The sequence below is a fragment of the Dama dama genome, chromosome 3 (genome assembly GCF_033118175.1).
Source record: "Dama dama isolate Ldn47 chromosome 3, ASM3311817v1, whole genome shotgun sequence".
NCBI lineage: Eukaryota > Metazoa > Chordata > Mammalia > Artiodactyla > Cervidae > Dama > Dama dama.
Genome location: NC_083683.1, coordinates 58351260 through 58370825, shown reverse-complemented (window position 1 = coordinate 58370825; position 19566 = coordinate 58351260). Strand labels below are relative to the sequence as shown.

The window sequence follows — 19566 nt, the reverse complement described above, 5'->3', positions numbered from 1 at the left end:
TAGCCAGCTGCGACAAACTGTTCTGACCTTTTCCCCTCTCCTTCTAACTCATGCCCAGGTCTAAGTACAATCTCCTCGATATCATCAAGATTATATTGATCAACCACATCTATAATTTCCATGTCTAAAACACACCTTCCAAGCCAAAAGTGGTACTTCCAGGAATAACAGACTATTGGTGGAGGTATTATGCAATGTCCCCAGAGAGTAACAAGCAGTCAACATGTATTACGTGGAAGGGAAGGAGCTGGTGTGTGTTGACAGTGTATTGTAGCTTTGGACGTTGAAAAGAGTCTCTCCGATGAAAAGAGTTTCTTTTATTTGTATGGTGATTTGTAAGTGTGAACAACTTTTACAAACATGATTCTATTTGACCATCTCTAACCTCTCCAGTATCAGAAACTTATGACACTACTTAGGGATTTGGAACCTGAAGCTTGGGGAGATACCATTTCTCACTCAAGATTATAGAGAAAGCTGGTGAAAGATAACCAAACTCAGGATTTTCTGACTCCTAGTCCAGATCTCTTTCTCTCGGCTTAATTTTGGTTTAACAGCAGTGACTTCTGTTGGAGGGCTGTAAAAAGGGCCTGGGCTGGGAAACTGGGGGTCTGAGGTCTCCTTCTCACTATCACTGATTAGGTGAATGGTTCCTAAAGTTCTTTATGATTCAGCTTTCTCATCTGTGAAAAGAAAAGCACTGGGGGTGTAACAACCTTGACAGGTTCTGCTCTGGAATTCTAAGATTCAAAAGTGCAAATGCAAAACACAAAATGGATCCAGATGAATCAGGGCCTTTGGGAACCCAGGAAGGAGATAATGCAAGAGCTCATTGCATTTACTACAGCTCTTGCAGTTACTGTAGGCTTGGCTTAAAACTAGGCCATCAAGAGGGACTCTGCCCTTAGAACCCCTCCAATAATGGATGTCACAGCCACATCCCCCAGCCCAGCACTTAGCACCCAATCTGGAATCCTGTCCCATCCTCTCTTCCCATTTTTGTCTTCCTTACTACCCCTCGATAGGACCCGCACTTTGAAACTGGACTATTTGGGTTTGTTCTTCTCTAAATAATTTGTGTATTTCTACCTCTGCACTATGACTGTTTTCTGAACCGTGAATCTCCTTTTGCCCCTATATCCCCATTTTCAAACCCTTCCCTACTTTTCAGGAGCCAGCCAAAATGATACCTCCTTCAAGAAGACTTTTGGACCTTCAGAGCATTTATTTACCTACAGCCCTCTTAGGTCCTTCAACATTTCTGCTATATTTTACAGACAGGTCTTCTCTATATGCATATAAGATTATTTTAATGAACTGATATGTAATGGTAAGTTTTTCAACTTTAAATATGTCCAGAATCAGAATTCTACAAAGCTATAGATCATGTGGTTCAATTTCCTTCGTTTGAAGAAAGTGAGGTCAACAGAAGCAGATTATCTGATTGTGGTCACATTGCTATTCTATTTAGAATAGAAAACAAAGCCAGCTCAGCACTTCCTCAACCTCTGCACTGTTCCTCCCCCATCATGATCTGCCCATTCTCCTCCCATATGGAACAACACTAATTATATACCTGGATAACAGGAACCCAACGATGAACGGAAGACGTTAAACATTTGTTGGTATAATAAACTTGCATATCAGCTAAACCTAGCATTTTCCATTTCTTGGCAATCCTAATTTCTTTTTTTCCATTTTCCTTCCTGTCTACCTACTCTGGGAAAAAGATTCTTGATAGCACTAAGGGTCACTATGGTGATTATCATTGTGAGACAGGCATAATTCTGCTTGCACGAAGCCTGGGTTCAGCAGCTACCACACAGGTGGCCACTTGGCATGTGGTTCTCCATGCTCATATCAGGTATTATCTGCCTGGCAAGCTTTTCACAGGAGTGAACTAGATACAGAGAAATAGAGGAAAGCCGTATCCTAGAAAACACATTAATGCAGCAGGAGTTGATTAAGCTATAATCAGAATGTTTAACTTTTCATAGAACATCTTGGCTCATTCCCTTATTTGCTCATAAACATTTAATGCCATCTCTTTTGTGCCAGGTACTTGCCATATCATTCTGTAACCAATGTCATGTCTGTCTCCACAATTTAGTCTGCGAGCTTTTGTAGTCTAGTGAAGAAGGTGAAAGTGAAAGTATTACTCACACAGTAATGTCCAACTCTTTGCGACCCCATGGACTGTAACCTGTTAGGTTCCTCTGTCCATGGGATTCTCCAGACAAGAATACTGGAGTGGGTTGCCATTCTCTTTTCCAGCAGATCTTCCCAACCTAGGAATAGAACCTAGGAATTTCCTGCATTGCAGATGATTTCTTTACCATCTGAGCCACCTGCCACTGCAGGAGATCCAAGAGATGTGTGTTCCATTCCTGGGTTGCGAAGATCCCTTGGAGGATGGCATGGCAACCCACTCCAGTATTCTTGTCTGGAGATTCCCATGGACAGAGGAGCCTGGCGGGCTATAGTCCATGGGATCGCACAGAGTCAGACATGACTGAAGTGACTTAGCAGGCAGACACAGAGATTGGGCGCAGTGGAAGTGCAGCTGAGGGCCCCACTGCCCAGGTGTGAGTTAACAGGGGTGGCTCGGGGCTAGTTGTGGGTTGAGCTGGCTTTTGAAGAGTATGAAGGAATTCATCAGTCAGACAAGAGAGTGGAAAGCTTCCCAAATAGAGTGAAAAGAATGTGTAAAGGCTCAGGGGTATAAGAGAGACATGTCAGATTTCAGGGAACTCTGAGGAGGTGAGGAGTAGTAAATGGGTGGAGTGTATCAGTACTTGGAGCAAATGGTGGGGGACAAAGCTGGTGGGCAGTGGGAGCAAGAAGGCTGGGGGTTTGTGTCCCCTACTCTGGGATCTTCACTTGCTCCTAGAAGTGAACGGGCACCACTGAAGGACCTTAATCTACAAGGGACATGACTAGGTTTGATCTGTCATCTATATGACTCCTCAGGATAGTCCTGTGATGTTTGTAGATGAGAAAAGTGAGGATCAGAGAACTGAAATGCTGCTTACAAGGTGACACAGCTAAACAGTGGCCACACTGGAACCTGAATGCAGGGGCTCTTCCTAGGACCTTGGCTGCCGTGATGGACAGGAAAGAGTGTGCTGGTTGACTGGGGCCCTGGTCCATGTGTGAACTCTCTCTAGCTTCTTATTCTCTTTCTTAAATGTGGTAATCACTCATCTCCTCTCCTCTCTCAAAAAGCAAACAAACAAAAACAGCTCAGCTTTCCAACTCACAAAGGAAAAACAGTCCTTGGGAGCCCTTAGGAGAAATTTCCTCAAATTTCCCAGAGCCCAATTGACCAAGGGGCTGAGGCATTTCTTGATTCTAATAAGAACTAAAGGATCCCGGCTTTCTGATCTCTTGTATATTTCACCTTTGCACTGAGATCTCGTCTCCTTCAGGTAGGCTCATATAGCTTCTTCTTGAAGCAAACATCACTAATGAGTTTGTGTGTGTTCACTCTGGAGGCGCCAACCTTGGTTGGGGGACAGTAGCACTTCTGTGGTGAGCCCTGGGTGGAGGTATCTATGAGGAATTCATGTCCAAAGGGAGCCATCTTTTAGGGATGTTTTAGGGAAGCTGTTGGCTTGACCGTGTTGATGCAAGGGAGGGGTTAAGAATGCTCTCAGGCGTGATGCCATGTCATTGTCTCCTTTTGGAGCTGGCAGAAAGGTTTCTGCTGAAATTCAGGGGTAATACTCAAAACGTGTAAGGGTTAATGAGACCTGGACACTGACCAACCAGAATGGACACTGGCCCATAGAGAACCTGATTGGCTGCCATCTGGCTGGACATCAGGTCTGCCAACACCTAACAGAAGGCACATCCTCTGCAAAAGCACTAATCCCGGATTCCTGCAGCCTTGTTTCCAAGATGGCGGCCTAGGTTCTCTATCTCTTGGGGACCCAGGTTTGGGATGCTGTGTATACTTATTCTGCTTTCCGGGAACATGATGAACATGAATGGGAACATGAAGGGCACGGCTCGTTCCTACAGTTGGAAGGGCCTGTTGGCTGCAGTAGTACTCCCTGGGGCCAAATCAATTAGCTGCTCCTTTTCACCTGCCATCTTACCGAGAGGAGAGGGTGCTTCCATTCATTAAGGGGTCTTTCCCTGGTTCTATCTGGACCAAAAAGAACATTCATCTTGTTATGCCTTAGCAGGCAAATAAATAAGTGTAATTCCAGTCCTCACTAAAAGTGGGAAAAAAAAAATCTCATATTTCTTGAGTTTCCCTAAACTTAGTCTTTCTACTTGGACATTTTCACAGGTGTTAACATGGTAAATAAATCACCTGATTCATCCTAGAGAAGTTTTAGGAGAAAGAACCACCTATTAAGAATCTTCAATTCTTCACATAATGAACTGGAGCTTTTGTACAAGGCCAAAGGCCCTCTTTACCCATTCCCTGTGAATGGAGGCAGGAATACAACCTTTATAAATTAGCCAGTAAAATGCAGAGCACTCTTGTAACGTAGGTTATTAATCTACAGGAACTCATGTGCATCAGATGCCCCGACAGCTGAGCGCCCGGTGATGGAGCACATCCCTCCTGGTGAAATGATGGTAATACATCTAACCTGTAGGCCGTGCGTGGCTTCAGAGGCCCGTCACAAAATTTTTGCTGATTGGGATCACATTTTCCACCCAGGCTCTCCATCTCTGCTCCAAGCTTAATGTTGAAACTCTTAGAGTTGCTGTCAGGACTTTCGGCACATTTGCTGGCAAAATAATCAGTCTGATACACCCGAATGGAGGCGTTGTGCCTGTATTCCAGGTAGGAGGGCAGGGGGTGCTGCGGCTCTGGCTTCAGCTCGTCATTGCCTGGAGGAAGAAAACCCACAGTGAGGGACGGACTTTCTTGTGACTTCAGGGGTTTCTAACTAGGTTTCTGAGGTTACCTTCCCCACCCACTATCCCTAGTCATCCCTGGAGTGCAGATGCTGTGATCCCGAAGGGTGTTGTGAAATTCTCCCAGTGAAATTAATCTAATTCACTTTTTCTAAAATGAATAAAAAATTAAACATAAATAGTGTATCTACAACATTTTATATATGCATACGCCCAACACGGGGGCTTCCTGGGTGGATCAGTGGTAAAGAATACCACTGCAGTGCAGGAGACACAGTTTCAATTCCTGGGTCAGGAAGACCCCCTGAAGGAGGAAATGGCAACCTACTCCAGTATTCTTGCCTGAAAAATCCCATGGACAGAGGAGCCTGGTGGGCTGCAGTCCAAGGGGTCACAAAAGAGTCAGACACGACTGAGCAACTCAACAGCAGCAGCAGTGGGAGCTACGCCAACACATAGACACACACGCGCTATCATTTTTCTTGGAAATAAAATATGCACATATGAAACGGTGGCTCATGCATCAGATGGTAATGTGCCACAACTCCAGAAAGTTGGGTACTCCCCATCGTGAAAGTCAATCCACTCAACAAGCTCTCTACTTGCCAATAACCACTGTAGCTGAGTGAATAAGGAAATCCCTGTGACCTGGGAAATGGGGAAAAGATAAGAGAAATCAGGTCTGAGGCCGGAGCAGTCGCCCTACATGCATGCTTCCTGCACCACGCCCAGTCTGGTAACTACCCCTTGTCCTGCTCCGTTGTCCTGAGTACAATTTAATCCTGGCTCAATCTGGGCCCTTGTGCAGAACACTTCCCAGAACTCTTCTCATGTCCACCCAGCTGCTGTGTGTTTTGGCAGGGCAAACTCACTTTGATGTTGGCCAGAGGAAAGCATAATTAGGAAGAAAAATATCATAGAGATTGGATACCATGTACAGTAAACTTTAAGCAGTGATATGCTTGGGAGTTCTTCGCGTCCTGGGCTCTCGTTTGATAAAATTTGCTCAAAATGAGTGGCTCCTGGAAATATTATCTTGTTGGCCGTAGTTAAAAGGAAGATTGCCTTGAGGAAGAGTATATATGCTATAAATGACATTTATGTGAGCTGGCTTGTTATCTCAGATCACCAGGGGAGCACAGCCCATCTCCATGGACATCAGTCATTGAAACCCACCTGGCTGAAGAACACAAGGCTAAATTCCAGGGTGTTATTTTTTTTTGGCTGCTGACATATTTAGGTAGCAAAACACTATCTTCACTGCAGCCTACTTAAATTTAAAGTCTCTTCACAGTTCACCTATTTATCTCCAACTACTATGTGTGAGGAAATCTGGGATGCAACACTGACCCTTGAAATTATTGAATTAATTATGCATAACCGGCTTTAGTACAATTAAATAAAATATAAAAGTACGTGTGTACTGAATCACTTTAGTCGTGTCTGACTCTCTGCAACCCTAGGGACTGTAGCCCGCCCAGTTCCTCTGTTCATGGGATTCTCTAGACTGGAGTGAGTTGCTATGCCCTCCTCAAGGGGATCTTCCCAACCCAGGGGTCAAACCCATGTCTCTTACATCTCCTGTATTGGCAGGCGAGTTCTTTACCACTAGCGCCAACTGAGAAGCCCTAAAAGTACCTGGTGAGACTAAAATACCATTTAGCTCCAGCATCTGTCATGGCAGGTTTAAACCTTCCCATTGCCCACCAGTGAGTTAAAATAGTCAGGGATGCTTGAGAAACTCCAGTGCAGCATCTTAAACAATTTTGGAAAATATGTGACATGCAGGATATATTAATATCATTCCAGACACGAACATCTGTTGTGGAGAAATAACACACAGGACCTCAGTGGCAAAATCCCATATGGACATGTGTGTCCCCAGATACAAACTCCTGAGGATAATCTGATAGATGTTGATGTCATAAGCACTAGAGATCTTACTTGGTTGAATGGAATGTTATTATAAGAATCACCTAGAATTTGCCTGTTACATAAGAGTTAGGTAACACTGAATAATTTAGTAGACTAGAAAATGAAACATATTGAAAATGCAGTAGAGAAAGGACGGATGATTTTCATGATCATTTTTTCCCTCTTTCAAGCGTTTGAGCATTTTTGTGAATTGGTGAGTGGTTTGGGAGTATTTGATTGGTAGAGGTATTTGAGACAGGGAGTGGGGAAGACAGACAAAGCATGTTGCTGCTTAATGGCGGAATAATGGAGCTGAATGGGACTGAGTTACTCGAGTAGTAAAGACTGAATGAGTCAGCAAACGCAGTGCATTTCCAACAGTGCCTGAAATAGCAATAAGTAAATGATGGTTATTGTGATTATTGACATAGTTGCTATTATTACCCATTTAGTAATTAAATCCTGCAAATAATAGGCTTCCAGTAGGTTTTCTTTTTCTTGTTACATCTCGCTGCAGCCAGAAGAGATACAGCGAAACGATATAAAAATTAAGTTTTCTTCTTTTAAAAACTTGTCACAGAAGGAGCCCCCACAGTTGACTTTCAAGAAAGTAATCCTGTGTCTTGGAGTTAATTCATGATCACTTACCATCAGCCTCTCTCACCACCACTGTGAAGTATTTCACAGCTCCATTGGTGTCGCTGAACCAGCTGCAGTTGAAAGTAAAGTTGATGGAAGATTTGCTAATTAGCACATCCTTTTTATTCACACGAATATGTGGAGGTGGAGGAGGGGGTCCTGGAAGAAGGATGGGAAATGAACCAAGAAGGGTCACAATTATGCTTTTGAATATAAAATATTAGTGAGATGAAGGTCTTCACTCACCTACATCAGGCTGCAAGTGTGTGTGTGTGTGTGTGTGTGTGTGTGTGTGTCTCTAATCCTTGGAATCAAGAAAACCTCCTCCTCTCCCGAAGGGAAGCCGGCAGAGGAAGTGACTTGCCGGCAGCACATTAAACATAAAGAAGCAGCTCCTCAGCAGGATTTCCTGAAGTTTTAGCATCAAATTGCTTAAAAGCTCTATTATGGCTCTTTCTACATCAGGCAAAGAGATGTATTTAAACACTAATTCATTCAGGTTCTTTAAGATCATTTAACTTGTTTGCTGCCAGGATGCTTTACACAGAGAAATGTTTATACTTCCTCAGAGCCTTTTAGTTCTCTTCAAGTGACAACAGGGCTCGCTAATGTGGAAATGAGCCATACACACGTGAACAAGGGTGATGGGAGCAGAGAGGGAGGCACACACCTCCAGGGACACTTACGGTCTATCATGGTGATGGTGCTGTCCTCAACTACCTCACTGGTCATGCCGGCCGACTGCACCTTGATGGACACCAGGTACCTCTTATGAGGCACCAACATCATGATGTTAAGCAGAGATTTTTCTTTCTCCAGCTTTCTGGAGAACTCAACTTCTTGAGTGTCCATCTTCCGGCACTCAATGCTGTACCCATCAAAGTCAGAATCAGGAGGGATCCAAGAACAGGCAATGGCTGTGGAGTTCTGAGGCCGGCAATGCAGGTTCTGTATCTTGTCTGGCTCTAAATAAAAGAGAGGAAGAGGCACTTCACAACTCTCGGAGACACATTTTTAGTTCCTTTGACTCCAGCTAGCTCAGAGATCTAAATAAATAATTCTCGATCTTCATGTGAACTGCTTTTCATAGGTCTCCAAGGCAATTTCTGCCTACGAGGCCTCACTTGGAGAAACACTGCAAGTTAAAATGCTGTCCCTTTAGGAAAAAACCCCCAGGTGCCAGTGTGATTGCAAACACAAATGTAAACAGGGACACTGAAACCAAGTGTCAGACAGAAGGCAGGAGTCAGACAGAAGGTGGAGCAGAGTAGCCTAGAGGTTAATAGTGCAGCTCGATCTGCCTGAATCCAAATTCTGTTTATCAGCTATGCAGTCCTGGGCAAGTGATTTAACATATCTGTGGCCCATCTGTAAGGTGGGAAAGTTAAGAATTATCTGCTTCATGTGGTTGAGCTTCCCTCGTGGCTCAGGGGTAAAGAACCTACCTGCCAATGCAGGAGATGCGCGTTCAACGCCTGAGTCGGGAAGCTCCCCTGGAGAAGGAAATGGCCACCGCTCCAATATTCTTACGTGGGAAATCCCATGGATGGAGGAACCCGGTGGGCTACAGGCCATAGGGTCACGAAACAGTGGCTTAGCAACCAAACAACAAACACTTCATGTGCTTATTGGAATGACTCAATGAGTTGAAACATGCACAGCCACCTAGCACAGGGGCTTGCGTGGTAATTGCTCAATACATTTTAGTTCTTTTTTTTTTTAATTTACTTTATTTTGGGCTGCACTGGGTTTTCTTTGCGGCACACGGGCTTCCTCTAGTAGAAGCAAGTGAAGGCTACTTTCTAGTTGTGATGCACAGGCTTCTCACTGTGGTGGCTTCTCTTGCACTGGCTCAGTAGTCACGGTGCTCGGGCTTAGCTGCTCCACGTTGTGTGGGGTCTTCCCAGATCAGGGATCAAACCCATGTGCCCTGCGTGGGCAGGTGGACTCCCAACCACTGGACACCAGGGAGGTCCAAATGTTAGTTCTTACAACAAGGACAGTAAGAAATGGCATCGCTGCCTTGTTACCTTCTGTGTCTGGCTTCTGTCCCTCTCCCATTTTTGCCTGCCCTTCCCCACTCACGTGCAGTACTCCAGGCACTGAAACACCTGTGGCTCCCCCATACACCAGGCTCTTCCATGCCCCTGTTTCATGGCCCTGTGCTTACGATCATTCACTTTCTTCTGCCTGACACAGTGCCTGACTCAGTGGGGACTTGGATGGCAGCTGATTTTATTTATTCTTGTGAGTGACACACCCATAAAGAAAGATTCAGTCTGAAAGAAAACCAGTCATGTGACTGTGCAGGTTAATAACCAAACTGTTACTAACAAAGGCTACCCCATTACATAAGATCTTCTGGGAACTATGTGTAGACCTATTTGGCACTCCAAGAGCCACCACCCATTGCTCTGATTTGGAGCACAGCCAACCTTCCCTGACCCCTAATTTGTTATAGAAGTTCTTGTCCTCAATAAAAACACAGCATTGGTGTGCCACTGAGTGAAGTCCTGTTTCATATCGGGGCCTATCTATTGATGCTTTTGAATTGTGGTACTGGAGAAGACTCTTGAGAGTCCCTTGGACAGCAAGGAGATCAAACCAGTCAATCCTAAAGGAAATCAACCCTGAATATTCACTGATGCTGAAGCTCCAATACTTTGGCCACCTGAGGCAAAGAGCTGACTCATTGGAAAAGACCCTGGTGCTGGGAAATGTTGAGGGCAAGAGAAGCGGGCAGCAGAGGATGAAATGGTTAGATAGCAACACCAACTCTATGGATGTGAGTCTGAGCAAACTCTGAGAGATAATGAAGGACAGAGGAGCTTAGCGTGCTGTAGTTCATGGTATCACAAAGAGTTGGACACAACTTAGTGACTGAACAACAACGATCAAGGTCTACAAATGTAAGCTGAGTCATAGCAGGTCAGATGAGGATAATTTAGGGAAAAAACAATCAAATCAAGAATTTTTCAGAATAGAGGAAGAATTGGCCTTTGAGGCAAACAATTTTGAACTCCCTTCAAACCAAGTCACAGCTGAGATCTAAAGACATCTCCTCTTTCAGCTTTGGAGAAAGTCTTTTAAAACATCCTGCCTAATCTATCATCCTGATAATTTACACGAAGTATGGAAGTATTTGGAAATTTGCTTCAATCCAATCTTTTCCTTCAGCTCCTTCTCTCTGCTTTTTAACTCTAAATCCTGCTTGTCTACCAAGACTCAGGTCAGGTCTCCAATTCACTAAGAAAGGAGTATCTACTGCATACAAAGTGCCCTTGTAGGGTCTGTGAACAGTATAGAAATGAGTAAGATATTAGCTGTAACCTCTTGGAAAGTGAGATGAGTCCTGAACATAATACAAGGTAGAAACGAGATGGGGAAGAGGATGCTCTATGGAATAAGAGACAACTTCCTGTTGTGGCGTTAGTACCAGGCAGGACTTAGCAAAGCCTTTCTGGTACAGATGACACTTCACCAAGATACTGGGAAAGAGGCATTTTAGGCAGAGACAACCATGAACCCGGGCATGAAGGGTGGGGTTAGGAGGCATGGCTGGTGGAGCCATGCACAGTGTTTATAACAGCTAGAATGTTTTTGCAAGAAGTGGGGCACTGGAAAGATTTTACATGAGAATTCTCAACATCTGTTTTGTTTAATCCTCTGTTATTTTGGGTTTTCTGTTACCCACAGCCAAACCTGATCCTAACTAATGCAATCCTCAAAGTTCACTCCACCATTCCCCAAAAAACTCATTATCAAGTCGCTCTTGGTGTTGGCTGCTCTCCTCAAGCCCCATTTGGTAAATGCCTTTCTTACATTCTAGCATCTAGGACCGAATATAACTCTCCAGATGTGATCTGACCAGCCCAGCCTCAACTGCGTTCTTAGACTGAACACCTGGGATTCAATTCCGCAGCCTACAGTAAGCCACTGAAAACTCCTCCTGATCTTGCTAAAAATGAAAAGTCTTAGTTCTTTTTCACATGTTTCTCTCGACACGCAGTTATCTGATTCCAAACTACTCTTTGGATAAAATATAAAACACAAGTTAAAACTCTTGTAGCATTAATGTTTGTTGAATTAACAAAACAGCTACTGGCTTAAATTTCTAATTTTCAGCTTTGTATTCTATCAATAACCAATAACTATCTGGCCTGATCTCCAAATCTACATTTACTGGGTATTATTGAGCAATAAATATTTGGATTGAGGTTCCTATACCAAAAACTTTTGTTTCTTTGATATTTGTGGTACTTATCTCAAAATGCCTTGGGGAAGAAACTGATACATATTTTATCACTGAGGTATTTTCATCCTTAGAATTTACAGCATTATGTTCTAACCAGTCCCTCTGCTTGTAGTTTGCCCCTTTCAATCCATTCTCTGTACCATCCCCACGGTGACTTTTATAAAATGCAAATCTGTTATACTTAGGCCAAGAAGCCTTCAGTGGCTCCAATGGAAGGAGGTTCAAAGTCATTACCATGGTTCACAAGACATTTCATGACCTGATTTTCCTAATCCTCACCTTTTATCCTCTGGTCAACGGAACTCCTTTCTATTTCTGTCTCCTGCCTGGTTTTAGACCCTTTTATTCTCTCTACCTGGAATATTCTTTACTTCTTTCCTCATCTCCACCTGCATGTCTTACTCTTTCCTTGAGTTTTGATTTGGAAGCTTCTCCTTCTAGGAAGTTCCCTTGTATTGGGTCAGATGTCTTTGCCATGTGTTTCTCTAGTGCCAAATACTTCATCACACCCAAAATGTCTTTTTAATGATAGTACCTCCCACTGAGTTGTAAGCTCCATGAAGGCAGAGATGATTTCTTCTTGTTAAAGCTGAATAAATGAATAAATCTATGTAGAACTTCTGTCTGAATTCAGATCTAACCAATTCCAGGTAAAAATGTGGATTTAAAACAAGCCCCAATCCAATAAGATGTTGCAACACATACTTCCTCCCCATTTCATCTGAGAACCAAGAGTAGCAAAACATGTCATACTTGTCCTCACAGATCCAAAAATTGGTTTGCTGTAGGTTTTCCAGGAATCACCACTGACGGTCCTGACACTGAATTGATAAGATCTCCCTGGACGAAGGCCATGCACGATGCGTCCTTCTGATTTTCTGTTGCTGTAGGGGTTGAAGACTGTGATGGCATCTCTGGGGAACCACTGCAGCTCAAAGTCATCATAGTCTGTCCAGTCTGGTGGCCCTTTCCAGGTGACGGCCAATGATGTGTTTGTAACATCGGCAAATGACATTAGACTGGGAGGACTTGGGGCTATATGTACGAGAAAGTGAAAAGAGCATGTGATTATTTCTGCACCATACACAAATAAGATAGCTGACTGACATCAGACATACTTTTAATGTACTTTGTAGGAAGAGGTAATATGATACCATAATAATAAGAGCTTCCATTTACGGTTTTTACTATGTGTAAAAAATTGTCCTCAAATGTTTTATGTACATTTTGTTTAATTTTTATAATCAGAGTTTTGTTTTTTGTTTAACCAGGGTGCTACAGAGCATGAGTGTGCCCTGAATGGGTTATAAGTGTGAAAGTGAAAGTGAAGGCTGGAGTTAACAATTACATCCAATTGAGAGAGCCTTGTTCATTGACTCCAGGGTGGCACACAGGTATCAGTGTTATCCGTGTGTGCCCAAGAAATATTTAGAAAGTTCTGCGGGGCTTCCCTGGTTATTAAGAATCCACCTGCCAATGCAGGGGGACACAGGTTTAACCTCTGGTCAGCAAAGATTCCACATGCTGAGAAGCAACTAAGCCCTGAAGCCAGTGGGCCCTAGAGTCAGTGCTCTGCAACAAAAGAAGCCCCCGCAATGAGAAGCTGAGAAGCCTTCATACCACAACCAGAGAAAGCCCAAGTGCAGCAACAAAGGCTGAGCACAACCAAAAAAAAAAAAAAAAAAAAAAAAAAACCCACTGCTCATAGTAATTTAATGATGATATATATGACCATCCCCATTTTACAGATAATGAAGCTGAGGCTTAGAGGTGCTCAGTGACCTGCCCAGTTTCACATAGGTAAGTGGCAGAGCTAACTCAACCACCCAGCTGTTTTTTACCCAAAGTCTATCTCCTTCATCCACTCTACCACAGACCCTTCCCAAGTTTAGGGGTGAGCACATGGCACATCGCTGATTTTATTTCTTATTAATAAGATCACAATTAAAACGTGCCTGTGGAAGCTACTTCCCGCCAGTGCTTGGCCACTGGTAACTGGGCTTCTTACCTGTTCTGCTCTCCCCCGTGGCCCTGTTGCTGAGATCTCCACTGTGAGTTACCACACATAGCGTGTACTTCCTTCCGGGAACGAGGCCATGGAAACGCCACTCTGTCAGATCCTTGTCTTTCCAGTTTTCCTTCTTTGTGCCATTGGGGTTATAGAGAATCAGTTCATAAAAGTCGAAGTCCCCAGAGGCTGGACTCCAGCTGAACCAGAGGCTGTCTGTCATGTTTTGATTGGATCCCTTGAGGTTACTCACAGTGGCTGGGACTTAAACAGAGGGAAAACCTTTACTGAAAACAAAACAGATGGAAACAAAAGCATCTGGCCCCACAGAAGAACACATGAGCTATGCTGGGTGTATGGATGAGCAGCACCTATTGTAGAGTCAGATCTTGCTTCTATTTCAGGTCACCTGAGTTTAAGAGCATGTGGTCTGGGGACCTGGTACAAATTAAAATAAAATTTAAAAAAGCACAACAGGAGATGACTTCTATTAATATATGCTTGCTACATGTTCTCTGATAAACATATTAAGTGAAAGTTTCAGAAATGATTAATTAAGACAGGTCAAATAGTTTATAACTTAGCTTACCAAAATCCCTGAAAGCATTCATAAAAGGTTCCTGCCTCTTCCAGTCTGGCTCACCTTACTCGTGGCCACCATCCCATAATACCCTTCTCGGGGCCACTTTACTTCCTCTCCATCCTCCTTTAGGCTCTCAGTTCTTTCTTCCCCGAAACCTATACTGACGGAACCTCAATTGGGAAACGAAGTGTCGACAGTCATTTCTACCACAGTATAAGTTAGTCAGACTGGTACCTGTCCCATGGGTATGTAAGTTTCATGATTCCTTGGAGAGCAAAGACTGTTGCTCCTTTTTGGAGGAACTTTAAACATTAATGGGCAGATCAGGGAACATGTGCATAGGCAGATGGCCCTGGAAACAGTAACACCTAGGCAATTCTACTTATGGCTCATCTGCTGCTATTTTTTAAAAGTTCTTTATTTATTTATTTATTTTTGGCTATGCTGGACTTTGTCGCTACACGTGTACTTTCTCTGCAGTGCTTGGGCTTCTCAGGCAGCGGCTTCTCTTGTTGCAGAGCACTGGCTCTAGGGTGTGTGGGCTTCAGTAGTTGTGGTGCATGGGTTTAGTTGCCCCGTGGCACGTGGAATCTTCCCAGACCAGGGATCGAACCTATGTCCTCTGCACAGGCAGGCAGATTACTAACCACTGGACCACCAGGAAATTCCTGCTGCTCTTTTTCATTCCCTCAGAAGATAAACTGAGAAATCCTGTTGCGTGCTTAGAATGAGCTCTTCCCGTGGTTCCTCCCACCTTGAGGTCTCAGCTGGAAGCCTTCTCTGTATAAAGTGGTCTCTAAGTCTAGTCTTGCCAAGTCACTCTCCATCACAATGTACTGCATATTTCCTTCAGAGGATTGAAGGCATTCCAAAATCATCTTCCTTTAAAATCTGCCATCCTGCCCCTTCTCCCTCTTTGGTAAGGAAGACCCCTATGAAGTCAGGGACCCATGTAAGTCTCGTCCGCTGTCCTAGTCCAGAAGTGAGTTCAGTGTCTGGCACACAAGAGTGCTCAAAAATGATTATCAATTGAGAATGAGAGTTGAATAGAAAAATGAGATAATAGACTCAAAAGAGGTGGCAAGAATACACAGAACTATACAAAAAAGATCTTAATGACTCGGATAACCACGATGGTGTGATCACTCACCTAGAGCCAGACATCTTGGAGTGCAAAGTCAAATGGGCCTTAGGAATCATCACTATGAAAAAAGCTAGTGGAGGTGAGGGAATTCCAGCTGAGCTATTTCAAATCCTAAAAGATGTTAAAGTGCTGCATTCAATATGTCAGCAAATTTGGAAAACTCATCAGTGGCCACAGGACTGGAAAAGGTCAGTTTCATTCCAATCCCCAAAAAGAGCAATGCCAAAGAATGTTCAAACTATTGCACAATTGCACTCATTTCACATGCCAACAAAGTAATGCTCAAAATTCTCCAAGCTAGGCTTCAACAATAGGTGAACCATGAACATCCAGATGTTCAAGCTGGATTTAGAAAAGGCAGAGGAACCAGAGATCAAATTGCCAACATCTACTGGATCATAGAAAAAGCAAGAGAATTCCAGAAAAACATCTGCTTCATTGATTACGCTAAAGCCTTTGACTATGTGGATCACAACAAACTGTGGAAAATTCTTAAAGAGATGGGAATATCAGATAACCTTACCTGCCTCCTTTGAAACTCATATGCAGGTAAAGAAGCAACAGTTAGAACCGGACATGGGACAATGGACTGGTTCCAAACCGGGAAAGGAGTATGTCAAGGCTGTATATTGTCACCTTGCTTATTTAACGTATATGCAGAGTACTTCATGTGAAGTGCCAGGCTGGATGAAGCACAAGCTGGAATCAAGATTGCTGGGAGAAATATCAATAACCTCAGATATGCAGATGACACCACCCTTATGACAGAAAGTGAAGAGGAACTAAACAGCCTCTTAATGAAGGTGAAAGAGGAGAGTGAAAAAGCTGGTTTAAAACTCAGCATTCAAAACACCAAGATCAAAAAAAAAAAAAAAAAAACCTAAGATCATGGCATCCAGTCCCATCACTTCATGGCAAATAGATGGGGAAACAATGGAAACAGTGAGAGACTTTATTTTCTTGGGCTCCAAAATCACTGCAGATGGTGACTGCATCCATAAAATTAAAAGATGCTTGCTTCTTGGAAGAAAAGCTGTGACAAACCTAGACAGCATATTAAAAAGTAGATACATTACTTTGCTGACAAAGATCAGTATAGTCAAAGCTATGGTTTTTCCAGTAGTCATGTATAGATGTGAGCTGGACCATAAAGAAGACTGAGTGTGGAAGAATTGATGCTTTTTAACTGTGGTGTTGAAGAAGACACTTGAGAGTCCCTTGGACTGCAAGGAGATCAAACCAGTCAATCGTAAAGGAAATCAATCCTGAATATTCTTTGTAAGGACTGATGCTGAAGCTGAAGCTCCAGTACTTTGGCCACCTGATGCAAACAGCCAAGTCATTAGAAAAGACCCCAATGCTGGGAAAGATTGAAGGAAGGAAGAGAAGGGGGACAACAGAGGATGAGATGGCTGGATGGCATCACCAACTCAATGGACATGAGTTTGAGCAAGCTCTGGGAGACGGTGAAGGACAGGGAAGCCAGGTGTGCTGCGGTCCATGGAGTCACAAAGAGTTGGACATGATTGAGCAACTGAACAACAACAATGGAGAAAGAGTAGATTCAGTTTCTTATGTGAAACCCAGAGATGCTTCTTTTGCATTTTCCTGGAACTCGTGTGTTCACTGCATCTAGTGCTGTGTTTCTGATTCACAGTGGTCATTGCTTCTTATCCCATTTGTAGCTGCCCTCCTTTGCACCTGCTCTCCACTCCATCTACTTCTTGTACAAAGCTGAAAGGCACAGTTTGAATTGAACCCAATGTGTTATAACCCTCTTGTAGTGGTTTGCTGGCAAGTGGAGGAGCCAGATTCATTTTTCCACCAAACTCTTATGAGGTAAACACTTGGTGGAAACAAAGCAGAAACTATTTTGACATATAAATCAAATGTCTGATTTAGGGTCAGAAATTTCATATAAAGGTCACAAATTTCAAATAAAGCTACACCCTGGGTAGAGTAGGAAACTAAAATCAAATGAAGGAAAAGCCAGTGAGTACCATGACAATTTCCCTGCTGTTCATTACAGTTTGAGTCCAGGTCTTACCTGTTCTCCCAAATATGAAAGACTCATTCGACAGCTCCCCACTGTGAGTCACAATCACCATTCTGTACATTCGACCTTGTAGCAAGTTCTGGAAGGAGAAGCTCTGGACTTGCGGGTCAACCTGAGCTCGATCCTTAAGAGTTCGATCTGGGTTGTACAGAAAGATGTTGTAGGAGTTGAGCTCCCCCTCTGAGGGGGTCCAGCTAAAGGACAGGTGTCGGGTGGAGTTCTCTGTGATCCTCAGATTGGTGACAGCTGCTGGGACTGGAAAAATCAGGAAGCAGGAGAGTAAGACTGAGTTTTGGCACATTTCTGACACAGCCCTAGATTGACGCCTGGATGGCCACACTCCAACAAGAAGCACAAAACATATGGTCTCTGCTTTTGAAAATACTTGACTTCATGGAGACCCCAAAGCAAATAAATCTAAATACTGTGAATTATTGATGCTTGAACTGTTAATGTTAAAAAACAAAACCTCAAGAGAACACGGAAAAAACCACTAACAGAATACTATATTCAAAGACATTTTTTGCATATAAAATAAATGTTAGTCTGACTTGTGTAACTAAATGTTTTTCCAATACTAAGAGCTAGTTCAGAGATTAAAAAAAAAAAAAAAAAACTATCTCTGAGTGCCATCTGAGAGCTAAAAAGTGACCACTGAAGGGAACGGCAGAGTGGAGGAGTGAGCGGGCAAGGAAAGGAAAATCAAGCAGGAAGAAAATTCTATTAGGGATATAGGAAAGAGATAGTGGAGGACAGAGGAGCCTGGTGTGCTACAGTCCATGAGGTCACAAAGAGTTGGACATGACTGAACAACAACAATTGGAAAGAGAAGGAAGAGCAAAAGCCAAAACTATATATGTATAAAAAAGATTTACATCAGGATTTTGCAACCCTTTTGCCCTTCCATGCTACCTGATGGCAAGGTGACCAAGTGCCACCAGAAACAACCTGCTTCCAGACTATTGGCACAGATGCTGTCTGATACCCAAGAAGTCTTAAGATGCCAGTGGAAATAAGACAGGACATCTGTCTCAGTTTCTCTTGGGTTCTCCACTCCAAACACTTTTTCAGGCTGTTTTGCTTTTCCCCTCTCCTTATGCCAGATCCTTAAAAGCTGGCATTTCCCATGGTATCATCCTCTGTCCCCTTCAGAATCCATAATATTAGCTCAGCAATCAATCCCAGTCACTTTATAGATTGCTATGGTCTGCAAGTTTGTGCTCCTCCCTCCAGGCACCAAATTCATTCGTTGAAGCCTAGCGGGTGTAGCCAGTGGGAGATAATTAGGTCTTAAGGGTGGAGACCTTGTGAGTGGGATCAGTGCCTTATGAAAGAGACCACAGAGGGTGCTCCTGTCCTGCCCGAAAGCCAGAAAATGGGCCCTCACCAGACACCGAATCTGTTGGAGTCTTGACCTTGACCTTCCAGCCTCCAGAACTGTGAGCATTAATGTCTGTTTAATGTGTTGTTGTGGTCATGTATGGATATGAGAGTTGGACTGTGAAGAAAGCTGAGCGCCGAAAAATGGATGCTTTTGAACTGTGGTGTTGGAGAAGACTCTTGAGAGTCCCTTGGACTGCAAGGAGATCCAACCAGTCCATCCTGAAGGAGATCAGTCCTGGGTGTTCATTGGAAGGACTGATGCTGAAGCTGAATCTCCAATACTTTGGCGACCTCGTGCGAACAGTTGACTTATTGGAAAAGACCTTGATGCTGGGAGGGATTGGGGGAAGGAGGAGAAGGGGACGACAGAGGATGAGATGGCTGGATGGCATCACCGACTAAATGGGCATGAGTTTGAGTAAACTCCGGGAGCTGGTGATGGACAGGGAGGCCTGGAGTGCTGTGATTCATGGGGTCGCAAAGAGTCAGACGCAACTGAGCGACTGAACTGAAATGAACTGAATGTGTTGTTTAAACCATTTAGTTTATGGTATTCTCGGTACAGAATCCTGAACAGACTAAAACAGACTAACTAGAATTTTTATCCCAATCTCCATCCCCAGCTCACTGTTCTGAGGTGGGTCCCTATTTTCAATGACCTATCGCTCACCTCTCTCTACACATCATCCAGACAACTCAAACTCAG

The 19566-nt window shown here is 43.6% G+C and overlaps 1 protein-coding gene across 2 annotated transcripts in view; it reads right to left on the bottom strand.

Moving 5' to 3' along the window:
- Positions 1-19566, bottom strand: part of PTPRB (protein tyrosine phosphatase receptor type B) — a 124733-nt gene that overhangs the window by 29472 nt on the left and 75695 nt on the right. For both annotated transcript variants that reach the window (XM_061129936.1, XM_061129943.1), the window contains 6 exons: positions 17469-17732; positions 13695-13958; positions 12440-12721; positions 8118-8396; positions 7441-7590; positions 4608-4851 (listed from right to left, as the gene is read on the bottom strand). In XM_061129936.1, coding sequence (XP_060985919.1) covers positions 4608-4851; positions 7441-7590; positions 8118-8396; positions 12440-12721; positions 13695-13958; positions 17469-17732 — 1483 coding nt within the window. The remainder of the gene's footprint in view (positions 1-4607; positions 4852-7440; positions 7591-8117; positions 8397-12439; positions 12722-13694; positions 13959-17468; positions 17733-19566) is intronic.